At 45.3% G+C, this 27,953-nt stretch overlaps 1 protein-coding gene across 4 annotated transcripts in view; it reads right to left on the minus strand.

The window, feature by feature from the left end:
• Positions 1-580: 580 nt before the first annotated feature.
• LOC124151630 (putative mediator of RNA polymerase II transcription subunit 26) overlaps positions 581-27,953 on the minus strand; it is a 65,343-nt gene continuing 37,970 nt past the window's right edge. Inside the window, exons 4-14 of one of the 4 annotated variants that reach the window (XM_046524194.2) lie at positions 27,695-27,876; positions 26,094-26,190; positions 18,794-18,950; positions 16,790-16,988; positions 13,736-14,003; positions 12,430-12,571; positions 10,848-10,865; positions 6,369-6,380; positions 3,886-3,968; positions 2,715-2,808; positions 581-1,094 (exon numbers count right to left, since the gene is read on the minus strand). In XM_046524194.2, coding sequence (XP_046380150.2) covers positions 928-1,094; positions 2,715-2,808; positions 3,886-3,968; positions 6,369-6,380; positions 10,848-10,865; positions 12,430-12,571; positions 13,736-14,003; positions 16,790-16,988; positions 18,794-18,950; positions 26,094-26,190; positions 27,695-27,876 — 1,419 coding nt within the window. In that variant the 3' untranslated portion in view covers positions 581-927. The remainder of the gene's footprint in view (positions 1,095-2,714; positions 2,809-3,885; positions 3,969-6,368; positions 6,381-10,847; positions 10,866-12,429; positions 12,572-13,735; positions 14,004-16,789; positions 16,989-18,793; positions 18,951-26,093; positions 26,191-27,694; positions 27,877-27,953) is intronic. The other 3 variants (XM_048380869.1, XM_046524195.2, XM_046524196.2) reach the window with 3 other exon arrangements.

Raw genomic sequence — 27,953 nt, forward strand, 5'->3', positions numbered from 1 at the left:
GGTCGGCGGGTCCGTGAAACGAAAAATTAAAAAAATGTGTGGCCTTAGTTTGATTTAAGTCCGCTTTTAACAGAATGTCATTTCGAGGCGTGTCAGCTTCACGCGGGAGGTAGGACAGAAGTGATGCAGGTGTTAGGAGTCTACGCTTCAGATGAAACCTAAGGGTTGGCACTGACAAACCTAAACGCACAATCAGGGCGAACCGGGATTCAAACCACGATCATAGGTTTCTGTCACGCCTCGGGGACGCAACTTTGCCATCTATTAACAATTAAGAAACATCTACCTATATACATTGTTCTGATTGATGTTGGTTCATTGAATACATAATAATTATCCTTCTCTGCGATATCAGGTTTGACATGTCGTTTCAAACCGGACAACACAGGAAGCCTCTGTCAATATGAGACGTCTCAGTGAGTGAGTGAGTTGGGTTTAGCGCCGCTTTTAACATTATTCCAGTTACATCACGGCGTGTCAGCTTAATGTGGGAGGAAAGCCCGAAGTGATGCAGGTCTCGGACGTTTACCACTTCGGTGAAACCCACGAGCACGGGTATGGTGCTGACAAACCTAGAAACATAATCGGGGCGAACCAGGATTCGAACCCACAACCATAGGTTTCTGGCGTGCCCAAGGGACGCAACTCTGCACAGCGAATCGCGGCGCCTTAGACGACTGGGCAACCCGTGCCCCAACGAGACGTCTCAATTGCCAAGGCATTAGCCCAGAAGGAATTACTACACGGGGACTCAGAGAGGACAGACACACACTGGTTATAGGGTACTTGTTGTCTTCCATTATTCAAACCTTAAACTGCATCCCACTAAAAGTGGAAACCCGTTTCGTCTTGGTTTTATCACAGGACTACCACATCAAGATTAAACAAATGTGAATATGTCAATGATTTGTCAACGGCTAGTCTTTTTTAGTTCTCCTCTTGTTCATGCTGGGCCTCCAACCGCCTGCGGCGACTCCTGCGGGCCTGCAACTTTTCCTGCAAACCCTGTTCCATCCGGGCTTTGTTCGTCTGTTGAGCCTTTGTGAACTCCGTCATCTCCTGCTCGTGCTGTTTCTTCAGCTCAGTGATGTTACCTAGGCAACAGATGCGAGAGTTAAGACATATACTGGTTAACATAGAAAGAGTGATTGAGTATAATTTCACGCCGTTTTAGCAATAATCCAGTTACATCACCAGAAATGTGTTTAACAAATTGTAGCCATGTAGGGAATTGAACTCTGGTTTTCGGCGTGACGAGCGAACGCTTTAACCACGTGGCTACCCTACCGCTTAGAAAAGAAATAGCAAACAGTCGGCCTGACTATTGAGTTCATGTAGGCGTTGTCTTTAGCAGAGATTACTCAGGATTAAGGAAAGGGCTTCGTCGCTTTTGTTTCCAGGGATAGGGCGTTGATTAAGGCTCGTGGTCAAAGCGTTTGCTCGTCACGTAGGCCGGGGTACAATGTACGAGTCCATTTATGGTGCACCGCACCGAGATGATGGAATAGTGCTCAAAGGAGCGTAAAGCTATACTCACGCACCCACTCACTCACTCACTCACTCACTCACTCACTCACTCGGTGGAGGGTTAGGGTGAACATAGTATGTCACAACTGTTATATGTAAACGGTTGAATATGGTTTCATGTTCATTATGTCTGATAATGTTGGAATTTGTTTCCCATGTACCATGTAGGGAATCGAACCCGGACCTTCGGCTGACGAGCGAATGATTAAATCATTATCCTAACCGGTCTCCACGTGACTGAAAATACGTAAACACAGCCAGTTCCGACGCTATTCACGTGCATATTGCACGCAACCTCGCATTCTTAAGTGAACTCGGCAAAGCACGTCTTACGCCAAGCGACAGATTCCCTAATAACGTACTGATTAAACACTTTTGTTTTGCCATTCAAAAATCTAGGCCCGTTTAAAAAAATAACCTCAGCGCTGAGACGATCGTAACGCCAATACTTTAACACAGATTTAAAATAATCCCTGGGTCCGTTCCACAAAGTTATCGCAGTGCTTAGGTGATCGTAACTTTAACATAGACTTACGACTGTCGTTGAGCTTCGATCCTTTGAGAAAACGGAGCCCAGTCTCGTTAAAATCAGATCTTTTACTCTGACACGATACCTCTCAATTAAAATTAGACCCCGCCACCCTGAGCAACCTTTGAATACCCAATCAAAATGAAGGTCGCGTGAGTTCTTGAGCCAATCAGATGGCAGCTTTCTCACTCGGCTTTATTTCGTTACAGCCTCGATTCAGAAATGTCGATTTTAGCACAAGAAAACCACCATAGACCAAAAATATACCCCAAAAGTACATACACCCTTTTGGGTGGAGATACCTCGGCGCTCAGAAATAACAGGATGCTAACATACTCAAAATGTAATTGCGCGGTTTTATTGTTTTTTGCATTCGGAAAACCCCGACTATATTCGTTTTCGAGATACAGAAATCAGATAAGTTTGTCTGAAGGCTTCGCCCTGTGGTACAGAGAATTCACAAGCATCGACGCTGATTGGCTAATTAGAAAGTTTCCCTGACACGACCCCCTACAGAGTTGTCCCCAGTTCTTTGTAAAACAGAGTGAGGCATCCTGTAATTGTTACCGAGTTCGATCGCTTTTGGTTCATAGGCTGACCTGATTTGGCAGAAATTCTGCCATTTGGATTTTTTAATTGCAACCAACAACGTACTAACCGAACAGTTCATCTTCAGATGGAAGAGGGGCGAGTTCATTCAGTGGCAGAGGGGTGGGAGGTGGAGCCTGGTCAGTCGCAACGCCAAGATTGTCCTGAAACAAGAGCAACAATTGGTACCGAAGATCTGAAAGTTATTAGACACTTCTGAAGAAGGATGGCAGACTGAGCGTTGCTCCATCACCCGCGAATACATACATCCACTTTGCGATGTCATCACTAGTAAACAACCAATCACACCATGACCTGACTAATGAGTGAGTGAGTTTGGTTTAAAGCCGCATTGAACAGTATTCCAGTTATATCACGGCGTGTTAGCTTGTCATTACTTGACAAATTCAAAATAATTATATCTTGTATTGAGTTTTAACAAAATCAGTAAATGCGCTATGTTGTGGCTGGATTTCTGGTCCATCACTTGATTGTTGCATGGCAAGTGTACCACAGGACACTTCAGACTCGATTATTTACAGACCGCCTTCATACAGCTGCAATATTGCTGAGCACAGAGTTAATCAACAATGAAACAAAATCCAAGATACAATCTACATCAGCCTGCCCGGCAAGATACAATCTACAAATGAAAGATATAGGACCACCCTGTCCTCCACGATACAATCTACATGTTCTCAGATATAGGACCAGCCTCTCCTCCACGATACAATCTACATGTTCTCAGATATAGGACCACCCTCTCCTCCACGATACAATCTACATGTTCTCAGATATAGGACAAGCCTGTCCTCCGCGATACAATCTACATGTTCCAAGATATAGGACCACCCTCTCCTCCACGATACAATCTACATGTTCTCAGATATGGGACCACCCTCTCCTCCACGATACAATCTACATGTTCTCAGATATAGGACCACCCTCTCCTCCACGATACAATCTACGTGTTCTCAGATATAGGACCAGCCTGCCCTCCACGATACAATCTACATGTTCTCAGATATAGGACCAGCCTGTCCTCCACGATACAATCTACAAGTTCTCAGATATAGGACCACCCTGACATCAAATATGCAATCTATATGTGCCCAGGTATAAGCTCAGCTTGTCCTCCAAGATACCATTTACATGTGCCCAGATATACGACCACCCTCTCCTCCAAGATACAATCGGCATGTGCCCAGATATAGGCCCAGTCTGTCCTCCAGTGTCCTCACCTTGTCCCCGCCGACCACCTCATCAGGTTGACTGACGGCTGTCTGTAGCTCGGGTTCAGGGCCGTCGTCCAGCATCTGCAGATCTGTGGGATGAAACATACACTTAAAACACTGTATCTGCAGATCTGTTGGATGAAACATACACTTAACACACTGAATCTGCAGATCTGTGGGATGAAATGTACACTTAACACACTGAATCTGCAGATCTGTGGTATGAAACATAAACTTAACACACTGTATCAACCAAAACTGGCTCCCACAGGAGATATCACTTAGGTAAATCAAGCGATATCTACACTGTAGATATCGCTGCAATGAAATTACATCACAATGCTTTGCAGACCATTGTGACGTCACTGGTTACCATGACGTCCCAATCAAATGACATCACTAATGGCTCTGCTACTGAAGCTGTTAGTAGTACTTTTTACACTGAAGACACTGCTAATTACAGTCTACAAATTGAAAAAGTTGGAAGAATGATGTTGGATGATAAATAAAATCTCCCCCTCGTGTCTTTTGATATAAAAAATATCAACACACGTTGATAAAAGGGGCAAAATTCCTTGGCAAGCCTCGGAATTTTTCCACTTTTATCGACTCGTGTTGATATATTTGATATCAAAAGACACGAGGGTGAGATTCTCTATGTACCACACGACATAAACTCGTGGTTTACAAATGCATACACGAACACACAATACCATTTTGAAAATGGTCAAATGTAACAAATGTTATATTTTGGGGATAACACTTTTTTAGCAAAGTACGGATTCTTGTGGAAGCCTCGGCGGCTGAGTGGGACTTTACGTGCTGTCGAGTAGGTGCCTCACTCTGGGAGTGTGGGTTATTTTTATTTTTCCCTTAATCTTGAAAAGTCAGTTCAAGTCACAATGCGTGGTTTAATTTGAGTACGTAAACACCACACTGGTTAGTGTGTTGGTTGTGATGTGGACCAAGACGTATGTAGGACAATGATGGAAGGATTTGCAAACACAAATGGTTTCAACATAAATACACGGAATCTAATGTGGTAAATTTTCTCTCCAGAATGACCATCGTCGAACCCTGTCTAATGTTTGGAAGGAACACGGCTGCTGCTTCAAGACTCGAGATTCGTTAATTGCTAATAAAGAATAATAGTATGACACATATTTGCTAAATCATACAAACACGTTGCATCTGCAGGCCTGCATTTGAAGCAGGCAGCCGTACCTGCATTACAAGCAGGCAGCCGTACCTGCATTACAAGCAGACAGCCGTAACTGCATTACAAGTAGGCAGCCGTACCTGCTTTACAAGCAGGCAGCCGTACCTGCATTACAAGCAGACAGCCGCACCCGCATTACAAGCAGACAGCCGTACCTGCATTACAAGCAGACAGCCGCACCCGCATTACAAGCAAGCAGCCGTACTCAGTTTCTCGAACATGCATGCCATGTAGACAGGCGAAAGTGATCTGAACCAAATGCGGACATACGTGTGTGAAACAGCTTTTAATCGGGTGAAACATGATGCAATCAAAGACAAACGAAATGTGATACATCACTTAAATATGTTAGGTAGCACTCAGTAAAACATATAAGTTTGTAAAACAGCACTCAATAAAACAAATAGGTTTGTGAAACAGCACTCAATAAAACTTAAGCACGTGAACAACATCCTGACAAACAAGACGCACTCATTGTAGTACAAACAACACTCTATTACGTGGAACAGCTCTTAGTCATGTTGAACAGCATTCAAACACAGACGCAAGGGAATAATTAAAGATCACTCGACCAAACGGACGTATGTGAAACAGCACTCATTCAAACACAGACGAAAATCAAACAGCACCCAATCAAACCCACATGGCACTCAATCAAACACAGACGTATGTGAAACAGCACTCAATCAAACACACACGAAAATCAAACAGCACTCAATCAAACACACATGGCACTCAATCAAACAGTGCATATCAAAAAGCACTCAATCAAACACAGACGTATGTGAAACAGCACTCAATCAAACACACACGAAAATAAAACACGCTCAATCAAACACACATGGCACTCAATCAAACAGTGCATAACACACAACACTCAATCAAACACACACTCAATCAAACAGCACTCAATCAATCACACATCACACTCAATCAAACAGTGCATATCAAACAGCACTCAATCAAACACAGACGTATGTGAAACAGCACTCAATCAAACACACATGGCACTCAATCAAACTGTATATCAAACAGCACTCAAACACAGACGTATGTGAAACAGCACTCAATCAAACACACACGAAAATCAAACATCACTCAATCAAACCAACATGGCACTCAATCAAACAGTGTATATCAAACAGCACTCAATCAAACACAGACGTATGTGAAACAGCACTCAATCAAACAGGCGTAAGTAAAACAGCACTCGATCAAACACAGACGTATGTGAAACAGCACTCGATCAAACATCACTCCGTGTACCTACCACTCTCTATGCCTGCAGGAGAGAAATGACACCGAGACGATCAATACAGCTGTTTCATCAACTAAACTCCACCTCCATATCAATGGGAGTATTTAATCATCATTGCCAAACGCATGCGCTTTTTGCACAAATAACCAAACAACAGAAAACAAATCTCTCGATTAACCCATCCCGAAGAATCTCAATGCAACACACAACAAAATCAAAGGCACTGAAAGCGTGTTCATGTAGGGAAATAATTTGCAATTCTACAAATGAATAATATCTCCAGATTCTGAAATGAAAAGACTAAAAACGCATACAGCACAATAAGGGATCGCGGCTGATTCACTTGCCTTGCAAAGGTCAAGCTCACCTTCCGTGAACGCCTGCTCTTATCACTATTTGATAGTGGTTCATAAACACATACGTACATGTATGTTCCAGACATAATCGCACAACTGAGAGAAATTTAGCAGGGATTACTTATGAATATGGAAAGGGCATTGTCGCATATATCTACGGATTTTGTCGGCGAAAAGGGTTGGTGGTCGAAATGAAGATAACATTTTAGAATCATCTTTCTTAATTCTAAAACAATTTTCATTCGGGGAAGATTTACAAGAAAACAAAAAGCGTATTATAAACAAGTGTAATGCAAACGAAAAATGACGAGTACGTTTTAATGTGAAGTCCAGAGCTCGCGATAAGCTGCGTATTTGCGTAAAATACGCATTCAATAAACTGAAATACGCAGACAAATCAAATCCTTGTGTATCAAATACGCAACAAAAAACTATATATACTATATTGAAATAAAATTAATGCGTATATTACAACTATTAGATAAAACGATTGCGTATCAGGTGGGTAATTACACATTAAATACCCTCTAAAACTTGTGGATACCCAATCAAAATGAAATCCCTGGTTAAAAAAAACAAATAACCAAAAGCTTATCTATAGCTCTGGAAGTCAAAGGGTTATTTCTGCTGACTATGCTGATGTACACAGGAGGTGTCTTATTTACTGAAATTACATCGGAAGAAGAAAACTGTCCTCCATATTTTAATTTACCTCCATATTTGTGTTATTTTGGATCGGAGGATCAAAAACCAAGTAATTAAGAACTGCCTTGGTATATTTCACCAAACACCACCACTGGAAAACGTTTTAATACATTTACGCCCAACAACAACCAAAGTAACACATGACAGTACAGAGGTGGACATCATAAGGACAAAGGTGGGCGCCGACATGACAAAGGGGGGCGTCAACAGAACAAAGGTGGGCATTGATAGGACATAGGTGGGCATCAACAGGACAAAGGTTGGCGCCGACATGACAAAGGGGGGCGTCAACAGAACAAAGGTGGGCGTTGACAAGACAAAGGGCGGTGTTGACAGGGCAAAGATGGCCATCGACAGGGCAAAGGTGGGCATTGATAGGACATAGGTGGGCGTCAACAGGACAAAGGTGGGCGCCGACATGACAAAGGTGGGCGTCGACAAAACAAAGGTGGGCGTCAACAGAACAAAGGCGGGCGTTGACAGGACAAAGGTGGGCATCAACAGGACAAAGGTGGGTGCCGACATGACAAAGGTGGGCGTCAACAGAACAAAGGTGGGCGTTGACATGACATAGGTGGGCGTTGACAGGACAAAGGTGGGCGCTGACATGACAAAGCTGGACGTCAACAGGACAAAGGTGGGCGTCGACAAAACAAAGGTGGGCGTTGACAGGACAAAGGTGGGCATCAACAGGACATAGGTAGGCGTTGACAGGACAATGGTGGGCGTTGACAGGACAAAGGTGGGCATCAACAGGACAAAGGTGGGTGTTGACAGGACATAGGTGGGCATCCACGGGACAAAGGTGGGCGTCGACAACACAAAGGTGGGCGTTGACAGGACAAAGGTGGGCATCGACAGGGTAAAGATGGGCGTTGACAGGACAAAGGTGGGAGTTGACAGGACAAAGGTGGGCGTTGACAGGACAAAAGTGGGCATCGACAGGGTAAAGGTGGGCGTTGACAGGACAAAGGTGGGCATCAACAGGAAACAGGTGGGCGTTGACAGACAGGACAAAGGTGGGCATCAACAGGACAAAGGTGGGCGTTGACAGAACGAAGGTCGGCATCAACAGGACAAAGGTGGGCGTTGACAGGACAAAGGTGGGCGTCAACAGGAAGAAAGTGGGCATCAACAGGACAAAGGTGGGCGTTGACAGAACGAAGGTGGGCGTTGACAGGACAAAGGTGGGCGTTGACAGGACAAAGGTGGGCGTTGACAGGACAAAGGTCGGCATCAACAGGACAAAGGTGGGCGTTGACAGGACAAAGGTGGGCGTTGACAGAACGAAGGTGGGCGTTGAGAGGACAAAGGTCGGCATCAACAGGACAAAGTTGGGCGTTGACAGAACGAAGGTCGGCATCAACAGGACAAAGGTGGGCGTTGACAGGACAAAGGTGGGCGTCAACAGGAAGAAAGTGGGCATCAACAGGACAAAGGTGGGCGTTGACAGAACGAAGGTGGGCGTTGACAGGACAAAGGTGGGCGTTGACAGGACAAAGGTGGGCGTTGACAGGACAAAGGTCGGCATCAACAGGACAAAGGTGGGCGTTGACAGGACAAAGGTGGGCGTTGACAGGACAAAGGTGGGCGTTGACAGGACAAAGGTCGGCATCAACAGGACAAAGGTGGGCGTTGACAGGACAAAGGTGGGCGTCGACAGGACAAAGGTAGGCGTTGACAGGACAAAGGTAGGCGTTGACAGGACAAAGGTAGGCGTTGACAGGACAAAGGTGGGCGTTGACAGGACAAAGGTGGGCGTCGACAGGACAAAGGTAGGCGTTGACAGGACAAAGGTGGGCGTTGACAGGACAAAGGTAGGCGTTGACAGGACAAAGGTAGGCGTTGACAGGACAAAGGTGGGCGTTGACAGGACAAAGGTGGGCGTTGACAGGACAAAGGTCGGCATCAACAGGACAAAGGTGGGCGTTGACAGGACAAAGGTGGGCGTCGACAGGACAAAGGTAGGCGTTGACAGGACAAAGGTAGGCGTTGACAGGACAAAGGTAGGCGTTGACAGGACAAAGGTAGGCGTTGACAGGACAAAGGTAGGCGTTGACAGGACAAAGGTGGGCGTTGACAGGACAAAGGTGGGCGTTGACAGGACAAAGGTCGGCATCAACAGGACAAAGGTGGGCGTTGACAGGACAAAGGTGGGCGTCAACAGGACAAAGGTGGGCGTCAACAGGAAGAAAGTGGGCATCAACAGGACAAAGGTGGGCGTTGACAGAACGAAGGTGGGCGTTGACAGGACAAAGGTGGGCATCGACAGGACAAAGGTGGGCGTCAACAGGACAAAGGTGGGCGTTGACAGGACAAAGGTGGGCGTCAACAGGACAAAGGTGGGCGTCAACAGGACAAAGGTGGGAGTTGACAGGACGAAGGTGGGCGTTGACAGGACAAAGGTGGGAGTTGACAGGACGAAAGTGGGCATCAACAGGACAAAGGTGGGCGTCAACAGGACAAAGGTGGGCGTTGACAGGACAAAGGTGGGCATCAACAGGACAAAGGTGGGCGTCAACAGGACAAAGGTGGGCGTTGACAGGACAAAGGTGGGCGTCAACAGGACAAAGGTGGGCGTGAACAGGACAAAGGTGGGAGTTGACAGGACGAAGGTGGGCGTTGACAGGACAAAGGTGGGAGTTGACAGGACGAAAGTGGGCATCAACAGGACAAAGGTGGGCGTCAACAGGACAAAGGTGGGCGTCAACAGGACAAAGGTGGGCGTTGACAGAACGAAGGTGGGCGTCAACAGGACAAAGGTGGGCGTCAACAGGACGAAAGTGGGCATCAACAGGACAAAGGTGGGCGTTGACAGAACGAAGGTGGGCGTCAACAGAACAAAGGTGGGCGTCAACAGGACAAAGGTGGGCGTCAACAGGACAAAGGTGGGCGTCAACAGGACAAAGACACCACCAATCCCTCCGGATCCATCGGTGCGTATGATACAAGTCGTAGATATGGTACTGGGTGACAGGAGATGGCGTGTTGTGAGGAACAGGTGCGCGGGAGAGACTGTACAACATGTGAAATAAACGATTGCATAGAATATGAGAAACGGCCATGTCAGTTCGACATTTTCTTGGATATTTTTAACAAATGATTTTTTGCAGGAACTACTTCTAAATAGTAAATTTGTTAGGTTTTACAAACACCATTGTTCGTTGGGCATCCTGGATGTCCTGACAATTGGAAATTACGTAATTTATTCAATCCGTAAAGGTATATGTTTCGACCAGTCTTTGCAATTGTTCCATGAAGACAACGTGAGGCACCATGCGGATATTCTATGCAAATGATTCGTGAAAACAACGTGATGCACCATGCAGATATTCCATGCAAATGTTTCGTGAAAACAACGTGATGCACCAGGCAGAAATTCCATGAAAATGCCTCGTGAAAACAACGTGATGCACCATGTAATACATACCTTCCAGCTCTTGCAAATCTGTTGTCAAATGTAATGAAGCCAGTCAAATAATGCCAGTGTCTACACTTGTGTCATGCACTGTACACTCCTAATGCATGCCTGACTACATCACAGTTAGAAAAATGAAAACATTTACGGAACGCATGCCAAGTGTTTGCATATTGACATTCCGCTGACTCGGTGTTCAAGACTAGTAAGTGATACTATCCCCGTGAATACACATCCAGTAATAATAAGCTATGCATACCAGAGCTCATGTTCACTTTTCTTTCTGATGGAACATCTGACACGCACAAGAATTTGATATTTACATGACAGTAGTTTAGAAATTACTCATTATAAAATAATGGTAAAGACATTTACGTTGGGAGAGGATTTGTGTCATACTTTTGTAACTTTTGATATTTACATGACAGGAATCCAAAAAGATATGCAGGCGATTGAATACTGTATTGGTATTTAACGGTCTTTCCAATTTAAACTGGGGCGGTCGGGTAGCCTAGTGGTTAAAGCGTTCGCTCGTCATGCCAAAGACCTGGATACGATTCCCCACATGGGTACAATGTGTGAAGCTCATTTCTGGTGTCCAGGCCGTGATATTTTGCTGGAATATTGCTAAAAGCGGCGTAAAACCATACTCACTCACTCCAATTCAAACGGAATTTGTTGGGCTGCGTTTGAACACTTTGGCGTCTTTGCGTGACAGAGCGTTGCTAAAACAGTTGACAGTACGGGACTTAGTGCTCACTTAATCACGTGATTCTACCACGAATTTTGAAAATATTATATTCTGATTGGTCAACTAGAGTTTTCAAAGCACAAGGGCCTCCCTGATTGTAGAAGTTAATTTCACGGCCGCACCTCCACCAAAGCTTACACATATGGCTAAAAATCTCTTTCTAACTGTCAGTAGGAATTTTAAAATAATGGTTTGTACAAAATAGGCTGCAACTAAATTCAAAGTATGTGTGGCAAGACATTCTTGGCAGAAGGTGCGTTTGGTTCCAAATTTATATTACCACCGTCGAACTACAGGTAACACAGCATTATCTTGTGCAAACAATTTGAAATGATTTGAAATTTCAAATGAAAATGCCAAATATAAAAATGTGAATGTCATAAAATCATAACAGATAAAAAATATAAATGTTCTCTGGGACGGAAACACGTTAATGTCTTTCTTTCTTTTCTTGAAATCGAAACTTTTAATCATCGCATTGTTCAATGATAACTAATGACAAAGTATTAACCGAAAACAAAATTATATAAGAATTATGTTTTTTAAAACCAAAGCACATATAATGTTTTTGAACACGGAGAAGCATGTATGACTGTAACATGATGATACATCCTTAAATCTAAATTACAAAGGTGTTGATAAGGGTATACAGTAAACTACGGTTATAACGAACACGCTTATAACGAACTGACCGATATAACGAACTTACTTGTTCGCCCCGGCCATGTGTTGCATATATTCTGTATATATGCTTATAACGAACTACGGTTATTACGAACTAAAATGGGTGGTCCCTTTGAGTTCGTTATAACCGTAGTTTACTGTATTTGACAAAATGTTTACCTCCTTCAGTGAGTTGGTCTCCCATCTGGTTACCGACCATGTCTTTTATGAGTCGAAGACGTTCCCGACGCAGGTCGGAGCGTTTAGCATTCAGCTGTTTCCGCGTCACTTCAAGATCTCTATTTATCGTGTTCTTAATAACCTGAAACATGAAACAATTACCGATAATGTACGTCAAGAACTACATCAATTATTGACAACGTTTTCTACATTGTACTCGCGTTGTAACATAAACTGAAATATGATGAGCCTGTTTGGTTGTCTTGTCCTTGTTATATCAGAGGGATGATATGTTCAAGAGGGGCGCAGTTACTACAAACAATATTATTGTCAGATTATAGGATAAAACAAATGTCCAAGGTATTTTAACTATGTCTTCAACCTTGACAAAAAATAGCGGAAAAGCTTTTCTCCGATTCTTCCGACCCGACGGTAATGACAACTTGTTCACTCCCCTGATGCATTTCTCCCCTTCATGATGAGGTGACTGAACATTTCATTTGATTCTTTAGAAATGAATTTGTACCATCATTCTCAAACATCTGTATTTCGGAAACAAATGGGATGTGGCAATTCAGTTTTAAACTGCCTGGCAAAAGAAAATATGGCTAAAAATTAAACAAAACAAGAAATGGTTATTCGATTGTGATGTACTTGATACGGGTATCGTAGTTGTGTATTGGACCTTATGTTTGCAGTATCTGGCGACTGTTTTCATCCCAGTAAGTTAGGATAATGATTGTAACATTTTGGTTAAATTCAGTTTTCAATTTGTCTTTTGCCCGGCAGTTTATCTCAATATTGGGCCGGGAGCAAGAGAGAACAAAATGTAACAGACCAAGTATCATAATCGGGGTGAATCTGGGATTCGAACAACGACCATCGGATCCAGGCTTGGCTAAGGGAAGCGACTCTGTTGTGTACAAGTGTGATTTAGCTTAGACTTTAACGTCACATAGGCATTGTTTCCGCCAACTAGCGACCTAAACAGCCCGACAAAAGAAAGTACACACTTCAAACCCATGAAGATCCGAGGTAGTATAAGTCTTCAGCAACCCATCCTTGAGGTAAAAGGCGACTATGCTTGTCGTAAGAGGCGACTAACGGGATCGGGTGGTCAGGCTCGTTGACTTGGTTGATGAATGTCATCTATTCCAATTGCGTGGAATGATACTCATTAGATAAGTCACTGGATTGTCTGGTCCAGACTCGATTATTTACAGACAGCCGTCATATAGCTGGAATATTGCTGAGTGCGGCGTTAAACAACAAACAAACAAACAATCTGTTTTTAGTGTCTACTCACACTCTCAAACCACTGCAGCAGGGCCGCCGCTCGCTTGTGGGTCGTACTGTAGCACTGATACGCATGTTCGTGACGATCGTGCGACATCATGTCGACGTAGATGTTGACGTAGGCTCGCTTCATCGTCTGCATTTCTTGCTGGTCGCAGTAGGGGAACTTGATGTTGCTGAGGTAGCGCTGAGCGTTCTCGATGTTCTGGGTGGCGGCGATGAGGTTGTTCCGGCATTCCGTCACCATGTCGTATTTCTTCTTGTTGCCATTTTGGTCGCTGGAGATAAGAAACGTAACACTCATTGGAACTGGTGAGTGAGTGAGTGAGTGAGTGAGTGAGTGAGTGAGTGAGTGAGTGAGTGGGTGAGTGGGTGGGTGGGTGGGTCGGTCGGTCGGTGAGTGAGTGAGTGAGTGAGTGAGTGAGTGAGTGAGTGTCAGCTTAATGTGGGTGACGGTGTAACTCGCATTCAACATTAATGCACCTATTGTCCCCCGCCGCGCGAAAGCGCGAAGCGGGGGATATAGTATTCACGACCGTCCGTACGTACGTCCCACCTGTTTGTTGCCGCGATATCTCAAGAACTAAACACTGGATTGTCTTCATATTTGGAACTATGGTGTATATACAAATTCGGCAGACACCAGTCGGTTTTGGTGACCTTGACCCCATTTTCAAGGTCACAGCAGGCAAATCTGCTTTTGGAGTTGGAAAACGGTGTTGCCGCGATATCTCAAGAACTAATCGCTGGATTGTCTTCATATTTGGAACTATGGTGTATATACAGACTCCGCAGACACCAGTCGGTTTTGGTGACCTTGACCCCATTTTCAAGGTCACAGCAGGCAAATTTGCTTTTGGAGTTTGAAAACGGTGTTGTCGCGATATCTCAAGAACTAAACACTGGATTGTCTTCATATTTGGTACTATGGTGTATATACAGACTCCGCAGACACCAGTCGGTTTTGGTGACCTTGATCCCATTTTCAAGGTCACAGCAGGCAAATCTGCTTTTGGAGTTGGAAAACGGTGTTGCCGCGATATCTCAAGAACTAATCGCTGGATTGTCTTCATATTTGGAAGTATGGTGTATATACAGACTCCGCAGACACCAGTCGGTTTTGGTGACCTTGACCCCATTTTCAAGGTCACAGCAGGCAAATTTGCTTTTGGAGTTTGAAAACGGCGTTGTCGCGATATCTCAAGAACTAAACACTGGATTGTCTTCATATTTGGTACTATGGTGTATATACAGACTCCGCAGACACCAGTCGGTTTTGGTGACCTTGATCCCATTTTCAAGGTCACAGCAGGCAAATCTGCTTTTGGAGTTGGAAAACGGTGTTGCCGCGATATCTCAAGAACTAAACACCGGATTGTCTTCATATTTGGAACTATGGTGTATATACAGACACCGCAGACACCAGTCGGTTTTGGTGACCTTGATCCCATTTTCAAGGTCACAGCAGGCAAATCTGCTTTTGGAGTTGGAAAACGGTGTTGCAGCGATATCTCAAGAACTAAACACTGGATTGTTTTCATATTTGGAACTATGGTGTATATACAGACTCCGCAGACACCAGTCGGTTTTGGTGACCTTGACCCCATTTTCAAGGTCACAGCAGGCAAATCTGCTTTTGGAGTTAGAAAACGGTGTTGCCGCGATATCTCAAGAACTAATCGCTGGATTGTCTTCATATTTGGAACTATGGTGTATATACAGACACCACATACACCAGTCGGTTTTGGTGACCTTGACCCCATTTTCAAGGTCACAGCAGGCAAATCTGTTTTTGGAGTTGGAAAACGGTGTTGCCGCAATATCTCAAGAACTAATCGCTGGATTGTCTTCATATTTGGTACTATGGTGTATATACAGGCGGGGGACATTTCGTCACTTTGTGACAAATACTTGTTTATATTGCGACGTGCTTGTGTGTGAGTGTGTGGATGTGTGTGTGTGCGTGCGTCTTATTCCGGACTGGTGCCGATTTCATAGTGATAATCCGTGCCGCAGTTGAACATGGATAACAACAAGTACCATATTTTAACGTCTTTTGATATGACGCAGGCGGGGTTGGAACCACGACCTTCCGCTCTATCTACTAGACCACGGGAGAGGTCGCTTGATGTGGCAAGAAAGTCCAAAGTATTGTAGACGTTGACTACTTTTGGGAAACTTACGAGTACCAGAATTACACCGACAGGTCAAGGATTATAATCGGGGCTAATTTGGGACCGAAAGCTACATCTAGCACCCTTGAAGCTCAGAGACGCAACTCTATACATCGTTTAAGGGCGCCTGTGACGAGTACCTCCAAGATCTACAACGGAAAACTCGTGCTTAACTGTAGGGGGTTCTCCATTGGCAAGGATCAAAATCGGGTTCAATCTGAGACTTGATCCTACAACTCGCACCCTTGATGTTAAGAGAAAGGGAGGGTGACACAACTGCTTTCTAGATCTACAACGACATATCTACTCGTACTTACTTTCAGGGTGTCTTCGGTATAGACAAGGATCAGAATCGGGGTAAACCAGGATTCGAAACTTGAGGTTCACGGGAGGGGCTTACTTTTTGGGTATCTTCGGTATAGACAAGGATTCTGGGTAAAATCAGGATTCGAAACTTGAGGTTCACGGTAGGGACTTACTTTACAGGTATATTCGGTAAAGACAAGGAATCCAGGTAAAATCAGGATTCGACCCTTGAGGTTCACGGTAGGGACTTACTTTACAGGTATATTCGGTAAAGACAAGGAATCCAGGTAAAATCAGGATTCGACCCTTGAGGTTCACGGTAGGGACTTACTTTACAGGTATATTCGGTATAGACAAGGAATCGGAGTAAAACCAGGATTCGACCCTTGAGGTTCACGGTAGGGGCTTACTTTACGGGTATCTTCTGTATAGGCAAGGAATCGGGGTAAAACCAAGATTATTATTAGAAGGATTCGAAACTTGAGGTTCAAGGGAGGGGCTTACTTATTTGGTATCTTCGGTATTGACCAGGATCTCAGGGTAAAATCAGGATTCGAACCTTGAGGTTCACGGTAGGGGCTTACTTTACAGGTATCTTGGGCACCTCCGTCCACCTGCGGACAGCGAAGGCCATCTGGTTACAAGCATGCTGCAGAAGGACCTGGCCGTTCTTCCACTTGTACTGCGCCACCTGGATCCTCCTCGTGCGGTCGTCCAGCTGGTCCACCTCCTTCTCCAGGACGTTCTCCTTGTCACTGCCGTACGCCCCATTGAACATCTTCTCTGTAGGGGCACGCAATGAATAAGGCAAGTGAGTGAGTGAGTGAGTTGGGTTTAACGCCGCTTTTAACAGTATTCCAGTTATATCACGGCGTGTCAGCTTAATGTGGGAGGAAAGCCCGAAGTGATGCAGGTCCCAGACGTTTACCTATTCGGTGAAACCCACGAGCAAGGGTATGGTGCTGGCAAACCTAGAAACACAATCGGGGTGAACCGGGATTCGAACCCACGATCATAGGTTTCTGGCATGCCCAAGGGACGCAACTCTGCAAAGCGAATTGCGGCGCCTTAGATGACTGGGCCACCCGTGCCCCCACGAGGCAAGTGAAACATAGGAGTAATCAATGGAGGGAGTATTGTGTTATGCCGCGTTTAGCAATATGCCAGCAATATCAAGGCGGGGGTACCAGAAATGGACTTCACACAATTTGCTCGTGAACCTGGGCCTTTGGCGTGGCGAGCCGCCGCTTTAACCACTAGGGTACCCCTACGCCCCGAAACATAAGTTTGTTTGTTTGTTGTTCAATTCCAGCTTTATGACGGTGGTCTGTAAATAACCGAGTCTGGACCAGACAATTTCAGTGATTGACATCCTGAGCATCGATCCACGCAATTGGGATACATTGACATGCATCAACCAAGTCAACGCGTCTGACCATCCGATCCCGTTAGTCGCCTTTAACGGCAAGCATGGGTTACTGAAGACCTGAAGGTTATAGAGTTTTCAGTAGGAGTATGGATTTACGCCGCTTTTATCAGTATTCCAGCAATATCAAGGCAGGGGACTCCAGAAACGGACTTGACACAATCTACTCCACGCTACACCTCTCCACCTCGCTTCACCCCGCTACTCCACGCTACACCACGGTCACCCCGCTAAACACCGCTACAGCCCGCTCGCCCAGCTACACTCTGCTACACCCCACTCAACCGCCACACCTCGCTCACCCCGCCTCACCACGCTACACCCCGCTCACCTCACTACACCCCGCCTCACCCCGCTACACCACGCTATTCCACGCTACACCACGGTCAACACGTTCAATCCGCTACACCCTGCTACACCCCGCTACATGCCGCTAAACACCGCTTACCCCGCTACACCCAGCTCAACCGCTACACCCCGCTCATCCCGCTACACCCAGCTCAACCGCTACACCCCGCTCACCCAGCTACACCCAGCTCAACCGCTACACCCCGCTCACCCCGCTACACCTCGCTACACCCCGCTACACCCAGCTCACCCAGAAGGTCGTCCTGCTCTCCGTACAGTCCGTTGATACCCTGGACATCCTTCTCCCGCTGCTGCACCTCGCTACACCCAGCTCACCCCGTCTCACCCCGGTACACCCAGCTCACCCAGAAGGTCGTCCTGCTCCCCGTACAGTCCGTTGATACCCTGGACATCCTTCTCCCGCTGCTGCACCTCGCTACACTCAGCTCAACCACTACACCCCGCTCACCCCGCTACACCCAGCTCACCCCGCTACACCCCGGTACACCCCGCTCACCCAGAAGGTCGTCCTGCTCGCCGTACAGTCCGTTGATACCCTGGACATCCTTCTCCAGCTGCTACACCTCGCTACACCCTGCCTCACCTCGCTACACCTCGCTACACCCAGCTCACCCCGTCTCACCCCGGTACACCCAGCTCACCCAGAAGGTCGTCCTGCTCCCCGTACAGTCCGTTGATACCCTGGACATCCTTCTCCCGCTGCTGCACCTCGCTACACTCAGCTCAACCGCTACACCCCGCTCACCCCGCTACACCCAGCTCACCCCGCTACACCCCGGTACACCCCGCTCACCCAGAAGGTCGTCCTGCTCTCCGTACAGTCCGTTGATACCCTGGACATCCTTCTCCAGCTGCTGCACCTCCTTCTCCAGTGTCGCCGCCTGGAACCTGATCCCCTCCAGCTGCTTCTGGGCGACCTCCTGCTCGTTGACGGCCTCCAGATACTCCTCCTGCACACACGACACGACGACAGTGTTATACTCAGTTATACAGCACGGATATCGTTGTAGAACCCTCGGGGTATATGAGTTACTCCTCACTGATTGGCTAATATTTTGGCTGAACGCTTATCAAATTCGCGTAACGACACCCTGTTCGTAAACAACATGGCATTTTGTTCGAAGCAAATGTAAGTGATTTGAGAGATGGAATCTGATTGGTCAGTAGTAGGGACATAGAAGGGACATAACTCGTAAGCAAAAGCAATTGGATGCGCCACGATCGGGCCACGACGTTCCTGCCTAGTTCGGCAATAGTGGAAACTGAACTTTTACAGTCAGTTAACTCCCTTGCTTCGGGAAGATGATACCACGGTGAATTGTGAGTGAGTGAGTGAGTATGGTTTTACGCCGCTTTTAGCAATATTCCAGCAATATCACGGCGGGGGACACCAGAAACCCATGTCGGGAATCGAACCTGGGTCTTCGGCGTGACGAGCGAACGCTTTAACCACTAGGCTACTCGACCGCCCCCCATGGTGAATAAGCGGTTCACAAGTGTACAGCATACAGCTGAACGTGCTCATGTGCTCTTGAACATGCTGACTGATTCATGTGTTGTTTGTTTGTTGTCGCACTCAGCAATATTCCAGCTATATGACAGCGGTCTGTAAATAATCGAGTCTGGACCAGACAATCTAGTGACTGACATCATGAGCATCAATCCACGCAATTGGGATACGATGACATGCATCAACCAAGTCATGCAGCCTGACCACCCGATCCCGTATGTCGCCTCTTACGACAAGCAAAGTCGCCTTTTACGGCAAGCATTGGTTGCTGAAGACCTATTCTACCCAGGATCTTCACGGGTCTGATTCATGTGTACGGCCAGCAGTATCTGTGACGTTGGAACAAAAGATCGGAACTTCCTTAGCACTGATGTATTCTTTGACAAACAAAATGACGACATTCGTATTTACGACAGTTAACAGTACACCAGTCGATTCCATATGTCTATGATTGTAATTGCAAAGAGTGAGTAAGTTGGGTTTAACGCCGTTCTCAACAGTATTCCAGTTATATTACGAAGCGATGCAAGTCTCAGACGTTAGCCCTTTGGTGAAACCCAAGAGCACAGGTTTGGTGCTGACAAACCTAGAAACATAATCGGTAAGAACCGGGATTCGATCCCACGATCATTGATTTCTGGCGTGTCCAAGGGACGCAACTCCGCACAGCGAATTGTGCGACCTTGGACGACTGGGCGACCCGTATCCCCGTAATTGTAAAGAACACTATAAAATGAAACTTTCACTGAAATGAAACTCGTGGGTAAACATGTGTCCTATTTATTTAACGTCTGGTCCCACTTGAATAAAGCTACGTAAGCCTGTGTATAAATATCGACAAAAGTCGTAGCGCCATGGCTGCTTTCTGAATGATGGCCTCTAAATGTTTTCAAAGGAACAGGTTTTCATAATAAACGTTGCTATGGCTCTTTATTAAAAAGCAAAGATGGCAGCCTGTGTGCCATATTGAATTTCTAATTCTAAGGCTTTGTTTGTACAAGGAGGGGAGAGAGTGTCTAAGATTATTGCGCTTAAAAAGCGACGTGCATGCACGTGTGTGTGGCTGCTTGTACTGGTCTTGACTGATGCCGAATTATAGCGCTAGCCTACCTGTGAACCATGCCGCAGTTTAACATGACTCCGAGCCGACCAGTCCTTGTTTTAGCCCCATAAAGCCGAGCGCAAGCAGAGTAACAACAAGTACCATCTTTTAACGTATTTTGGCATAACGCAGCCGGGGATCGAACCCCGGACCTTCCGCTCTCCGGTCGGACGTTCTGCCACTAAACCACGGAAGCGGTCTCTGCAAGGGGAGGAGAGTTGGAGGGAAGTTTTATATGGTTTAACGTCGCGGTAAAGAATATTTCACTTACATAGCGACGTGCATGTGTGTAGCTGCTTGAACTGTAGTTAAGACCTATACCGGTTTTACGGTGCCAGCCCACTGAGATGCTATGCCGCAGTTTAACATGGATACCCTACTCCGAGCCGACCAATCCTTGTCTCAATCCCTGCCAAGCACCAGGCAGGGTAACAACAAGAACCCATTTTGACATCTCTTGTTATGACGCGGCAACTTTCGCCCCTTCCGACAGACGGTCTATCAACTACACCATGAAGGCGGTTCGTGAACGACAACGACGACTACCGCGGGGAAAGACAAGTGAGCTCAACACTATAACAGGATAATCTTGATGCAAGACATTAACACGGCGGCAAGAAATTATCGTGTCTTAATTAAAATAGCCAACAAATTAAATTTTAAATAAAATAATGTTCCTTAAACCAATACAGGCATGTTCAAAACAATATGAACGATATCGGTTTTAATTGACACCCTCTTCACAGCTTACACAATGTCTTTGACCACTATGCGATTACCTCCCTTTTCATACTGAATTTGATAAACACGGTCTATCGACAGTAAATGAGTGCATTAACCTATTCAGGCCAACTGTTGGAATGACCTGGTACGTGGGATGTCTCCATCCAATTATTGCCATAACCTTGCTAATAAACGTCATGCATTTCAAGGCTTCAATCAAAATAAACCTGAACAACTATTAACATATTTTAAGATAAAGAAGACCAATTATGTACGGTAACCTTTTGGGGCCAATTGTTTTGGGTTTTTGTTGTTGTTTTTTTCTTGAAATTTCAACCTAAGCCACAGAGACGTTTCAGAAAACTCTTACACATAGACCACGGCTTACTAAGGCTACTGAGCCAGGTTCACGGTATTCTATGTTGTGTAGGGTGAGGACAAGCAGCCATAGGTAACTATAAGGTGAAGTGCCCCGTACGGTTGTAATTCATGCACATCTACCCTTGTTGGTTGAAACGTAAAAGAAGCATCATCCCTGGTACCCAGTGTGTCATATCTCCATTCTATAATGATAAACAACTTCGTTTCGGAAGTGACGTCACCAGCTACATTTCTCTTGTCACTTACTTATCACAATCTTTATCTCGAACATCGGCTTATTAGCAACCTTTATCTCGAACATCGGCTTATTAGCAACCTTTATCTCAAACATCGGCTTATTAGCAACCTTTATCTCAAACATCGGCTTATTAGCAACCTTTATCTCAAACATCGGCTTATTACTAACCTTTATCTCAAACATCGGCTTATTAGCAACCTTTATCTCAAACATCGGCTTATTAGCAACTTTTATCTCAAACATCGGCTTATAACCAACCTTTATCTCAAACATCGGCTTATTAGCAACCTTTATCTCAAACATCGGCTTATTACCAACCTTTATCTCAAACATCGGCTTATTAGCAACTTTTATCTAAAACATCGGCTTATTAGCAACCTTTATCTCAAACATCGGCTTATTAGCAACCTTTTTCTCGAACACCGGCTTATAAGCAACAACCAACATTTTGCCTCTTCTGAACGCAAGTTCGACATACACCAACATTCGACATTGCAGCCTCGTCCGACTGAACACCAATTGAATGTATTTTATATTTAAATTATCTTTTAGATTGAGAAAATGTTTTTTTGTGTTGTTAGACACGTCTGCTACAAGACGTTCGGGCTGTATCTGAGACGCAATAGCGAGTCGGGAAGGGAGTCGAATGAAACTCTTTCAAACATGAGTGAGATTATTGTTTTACGCCGCATCAGGAACCTTGCAACTATTCTTTCAAACGTGAAGAAACGATGTAATGTGATTCTTTGTCTATTTTTATCTTTTAATGTTTGTTGTTTGTTTGTACGTTGTTTAACTCCGACCTCAGCAATATTCCAGCTATATGACGGCGGCCCGTCAATCATCAATTCTGGACCAGACAATTCTGTGATTGACAGTATGAGCATCGGTCTACGCAACAGGAACACGATGACATGCATCTACCAAGTCAGCGCGCCTGACCACCCGATTCCGTTAGTCGCCTCTTACGACCAGCATAGTCGACTCTAAAGTAAGTAAGCGAGTATGGTTTTACGCAGCTTTTAGCAATATTCCAGCAATGTCACTGGGGGGACTCCAGAAATGGGCTTCACACATTGTACCCGTGTCGGGAATCGAACCCAGGTGACGAACGAACGATTTAACCACTAGGCTACCCGACCGCCCCAGTCGACTCTAAAGACAAGCATGGGTTGCTGAAAACTAATTTTACCCCGGATCTTTACGAGAGAGAGCGCGACTGGGTCCAAGCACACGCACACGCACACGCACGCACGCACGCACGCACGCACGCACACACGCACATATATAAAATAATAATAGAATGAAGATATAATACCCTGGCCAACCAAGGATGAGTTACCACATTTGGTACGCCATGCAGTAAACATGTGCTGTTTAACATAGCAGAGAGTGTCACTTTGTTGAAAAATATAGCGGAAGTCTACTTAACAGGTCTGGGTTGCTTTGGCTGTGTTGGAAATATAAATATAATATTAAAGTAATACAACATGAGGGTGTTAAAGACAAGGACCTGTTATGATAACAACTTCATTTTTGCATCTACGCCATTCAGCTGACGCTATGGTTGCCAAGGTAATCCTGAGTGAGTGAGTTGGGTTTAACGCCGCTTTTAACAATATTCCAGTTATATCGCGGTGTGTCAGCTTAATGTGGGAGGAAAGCCCGAAGTGATGCAGGTCTCAGACGTTTACCACTTCGGTGAAACCCACGAGCACGGGTATGGTGCTGACAAACCTAGAAACATAAGCGGGGCGAACCGGGATTCGAACCCACAATCATAGGTTTCTGGCGTGCCCAAGGGACGCAACTCTGCACAGCGAATCGCGGCGCCTCAGACGACTGGGCCACCCGTGCCCCCGGGTAATCCTGAACATTATTCAGAACATCAACAAGAAATAATACAGTCAAACACCGTTGTGTCGAAGTTGAAAGGACCTACGTAAATACTTCGAGTTATCCGAGGTTTGACAAAACCGAAAATGATAAAGAAAGAAGCAATACGCAGAAACTAAGCTTTCACTTCGAGATATCCATAAGTTCGACACATCCAAGTTCGACACAACGGTGTATGATTGTATTTGCCTTTTCTGTCAGGTAAACATATGGTCATACGAAATACAACGCTTGATACTGTGTCGCTGTGTACTGAAACATGCTTCATTCGTATCATCTGGTAGAAAGAAGTGACCTTGACTGTTACGAATTAAACCACATATTCAGGGTTCTTTTGTTTAAAAGTTAGATAATTGGACTGTGCAGTGTTCTTCCAAGCTCTAAATGCCTAAAAACATTACATCAGGGAGCAGTGTGAAATTTTCTTTCGAATAAAAATCTTAAATCCTTGAGTTTTGGTTGGTTTGGTTGGTTTCTTGTTTAACGCCGCACTCAACAGTATTCCAGCCATATGACGGCGGTCTGTAAATAATCGAGTCTGGACCAGACAAACCAGTGATTAATGTCATGAGCATCGATCCACTCAATTGGGATCGATGACATGTATCAACCAAGTCAGCGAGCCTGACCACCCGATCCCGTTAGTCGCCTTTTACGACAAGAATAGTCACCTTTTACGGCAAGCATGGGTTGCTGAAGACCTATTCTACCCTTGAGTTTTAGGAGTGTGTTGGCAGAGGTAACAGGTCTGCAAGTTTTCAGTTCGTCAAAATCAAATTTTCGGGTGATTACAAGTCCTCGAATTCTCTGTCGCACCACAAGCATTGTGAAGTAAGATTCGCGTTACTAAAGAATTTCTCAACGGATGTCAACCGTTTCACTCATTTTTTGGTTTTTCATTTCCTTGGGAGTTGGGTCGGGGGATCAAACACTTACGGAATTAAGTTTCATATACTAGATAATCTTTGAATTGCTCTCTAATGTATACACAGTTTGAAGACAAGTCTGACTATGTATACTGTACGTTCATCTGGACCTATCACAATGCTGATTGTGCCCCGTGAAGATCCGGGTTGGAATAGGTCTTCTGCAACCCATGCTTGTGGTAAGAGGCGACTAACGGGATCGCTGACTAACGGGATCGCTGACTAACGGGATCGCTGACTTGGTTGATGCATGTCATTGTATCTTGATTATTTACAGGTCAGGTTAGGTGAAATGTGGTTTAGCGTCGCGTCCAAGATTATTGCACTTATATATAGCGACGTGCATGTACGTGTGTGTGTGTGTCTGCTTGTACTAGTTCGGACTGATGCCGATTTATAGTGCTAGCACACTGAGATACCATGCCGCAGTTTAACATGAATACCCCACTCAGACAGTATACTGACTCCGAGCCGACCAGGCCTTGTTTTAGCCCCTTAATGCCGAGGACCAGACAGGGTAACAACAAGTACCATGTTTTAACGTCTTGAGTATGACGCGGCCGGGAATCGAAACCACGGAGACGGTCGATTATTTACAGACCGCTGTCATTTAGATGGAATATTGGTGAGTGCGGCGTTAAACAACAAACAAATAAACTCATAATCCGCCTGTAACGAGAGGCTCCGGGGTCGCATCCTGCTCCTGAATCCAAAAGGGATAAACACCAGGGAGTGGGGGTTAAAATGTTGTGTATTTAACTCGACAGGCAGTTATGTCGTACACTGGTATGAGTGAGTGAGTGAGTTTGGATTAACCCCACTAAGAATAATGTATTATAGTTCAGTTACAGTAAACTACGTTTATAACGAACACGCTTATAACGAACTGACGGATATAACGAACTTACTTTTTTGTCCCGACTATTTGCTGTAGTTATGCTGTATATATGCTTATAACGAACTACGGTTATAACGAACTAAAATAAGTGGTCCCTTTCAGTTCGTTATAACCGTAGTTTAATGTAAATCACGGCGTGTTACATTTATGTTGAGGGGAAATCCCGAAGTGATGCAGGGCTTCGACCCACGAGCACGGGTATTATACTTAAAAACATAGAAACATTATTAGGTTGAATATGGGATTCGAACCCAAGATCATAAGCTGTGGCGCCTTAGACGTTTGTGCTTTCAGTGTGTGCCCAAGCACTAAGGCTGATATGTGTACCAATGTTCGACAGATGGCAGACTTGACATGACACAACAGAGTCAATCTGTTATTTAACACTGGTATGATTAAACAGCAACAATGTATTTTACCTGTTCCTTGGACATTTTGGCATCGAACGTGGTCTGGTCCATGATCGCCTTAACGCTAGGTTGGTTCATGTTGTCCACATCAGCCTTCTCCTTCTCCCTGTACACCAACCAACGGTATATGTTATAACGTGAACTCGACATCCGTCAAAATTCATCGATTATCCACATTAATAACTTGATCCTGGACAGTATGACAACCATTGTTGTTATTCTCTTTTCATACACAAACGAAACAAGAGAGTCATCTACACTGCCGGACAAAATAATGTACACAAATTGATGTGACCAAAAAAATTATAAACGTTATCAAAACGTTACTTGCATGAAGCTGGTCGTCGAAACAGCGCAAACTTTAGGTCCAACACATAGCTATGGTACCCTCATTATACCCAAATACATCACCATCAAATAACCATTTCTTGTTTGTTTCATTTAAGCTACCATCAAATATGGTGTATACTTTCGTATGCCCGGCAGTTTACCTTTCAACTATGTTTCCTCTTTGGGTGAGTGAGTGAGTTTGGTTTAACGCCGCTTTTAACAGTATTCCAGTTATATCGCGTCGTGTCAGCTTAATGTGAGAGGAAAGCCCGAAGTGATGCAGGTCTCAGACGTTTACCACTTCGGTGAAACCCACGAGCACGGGTATGGTGCTGACAAACCTAGAGACATAATCGGGGCGAACCGGGATTCGAACCCACAATCATAGGTTTCTGGCTTGACCAAGGGACGCAACTCTGCACAGCGAAACGTGGCGCCTAAGACGACCCGATTCCTCTTTTGAGGAGTGCGTGAGATGTATGGTGGCCGAGAGGGGACATCGCTTTTTTGCCTTCAATTATGGCCGCGAGAAAGCGAGAAAGCCATAACATGAGACGAGAAAACGATAACATGAGACGAGAAAGCGACACCACCAGACGAGAAAGCGACACCACCAGACGAGAAAGCGATACCACGAGAAGAGAAAGCGATACCACGAAATGAGAATATCGCTTACTCGTCTCGTGCTGTTGCATTCTCGCGGCCATTATTGAAAGGCGAGAAAGCGATATCCCAATCGGCCACCATAGCGATGCACAGTATATCAGTCATGTGAGAGGAGAGCTCGGTGCACGTCTCAGACGTGTACGACTTTGACGACACCGACCTGCATGTAATAGTGCTTACAAACCAAGAAACATAATCAGAACGATTCTTGGATTCGAACCCACCACATTCAAACAATTCTGGCAAGTCCAAGGGACGTACACCTTCTGATAAGCCTCATGAAGTGGGCACGGGTGGCCCAGTCGTCTAAGGCGCCGCGATTCACTGTGCAGAGTTGCGTCCCTTGGGCACGCCAGAAACCTATGATCGTGGGTTCGAATCCCGGTTCGCCCCAATTATGTTTCTAGGTTTGTCAGCACCATACCCGTGCTCGTGGGTTTCACCGAAGTGGTAGACGTCTGAGACCTGCATCACTTCGGGCTTTCCTCCCACGTTAAGCTGACACGCCGTGATATGACTGGAATACTGTTAAAAGCGGCGTCAAACCAAACTCACTCACTCACTCACTCATGAAATGTTTCTCCACGCGGCGTCCACCAGGATATATTACTCACACTTTCTGACAAGCCTCTGTGTAGTGTTTCTCCATCTGCTCTACAGTGACCTTGATATCTACCAGTTGGTCCCGCTTTATCTGGAAAGTGCCCACAGAGTTCCTGGACTCGTGTTCCCGGATCCTTTTCTCCAGGTCGATATATTTCCTGAACATAGCCATAATGTCCTCTTTAGAGTTAGCCTGAAACATAAAAAACAGAATATACCTCTATCCGCTGAATGGTTTACCGAACACATGATTTAGTTGATCCAAAATGC

The sequence above is a fragment of the Haliotis rufescens genome, unplaced genomic scaffold (assembly GCF_023055435.1).
Source record: "Haliotis rufescens isolate VD_foot unplaced genomic scaffold, xgHalRufe1.0.p SCAF_33, whole genome shotgun sequence".
Taxonomy (NCBI): Eukaryota; Metazoa; Mollusca; class Gastropoda; order Lepetellida; family Haliotidae; genus Haliotis; species Haliotis rufescens.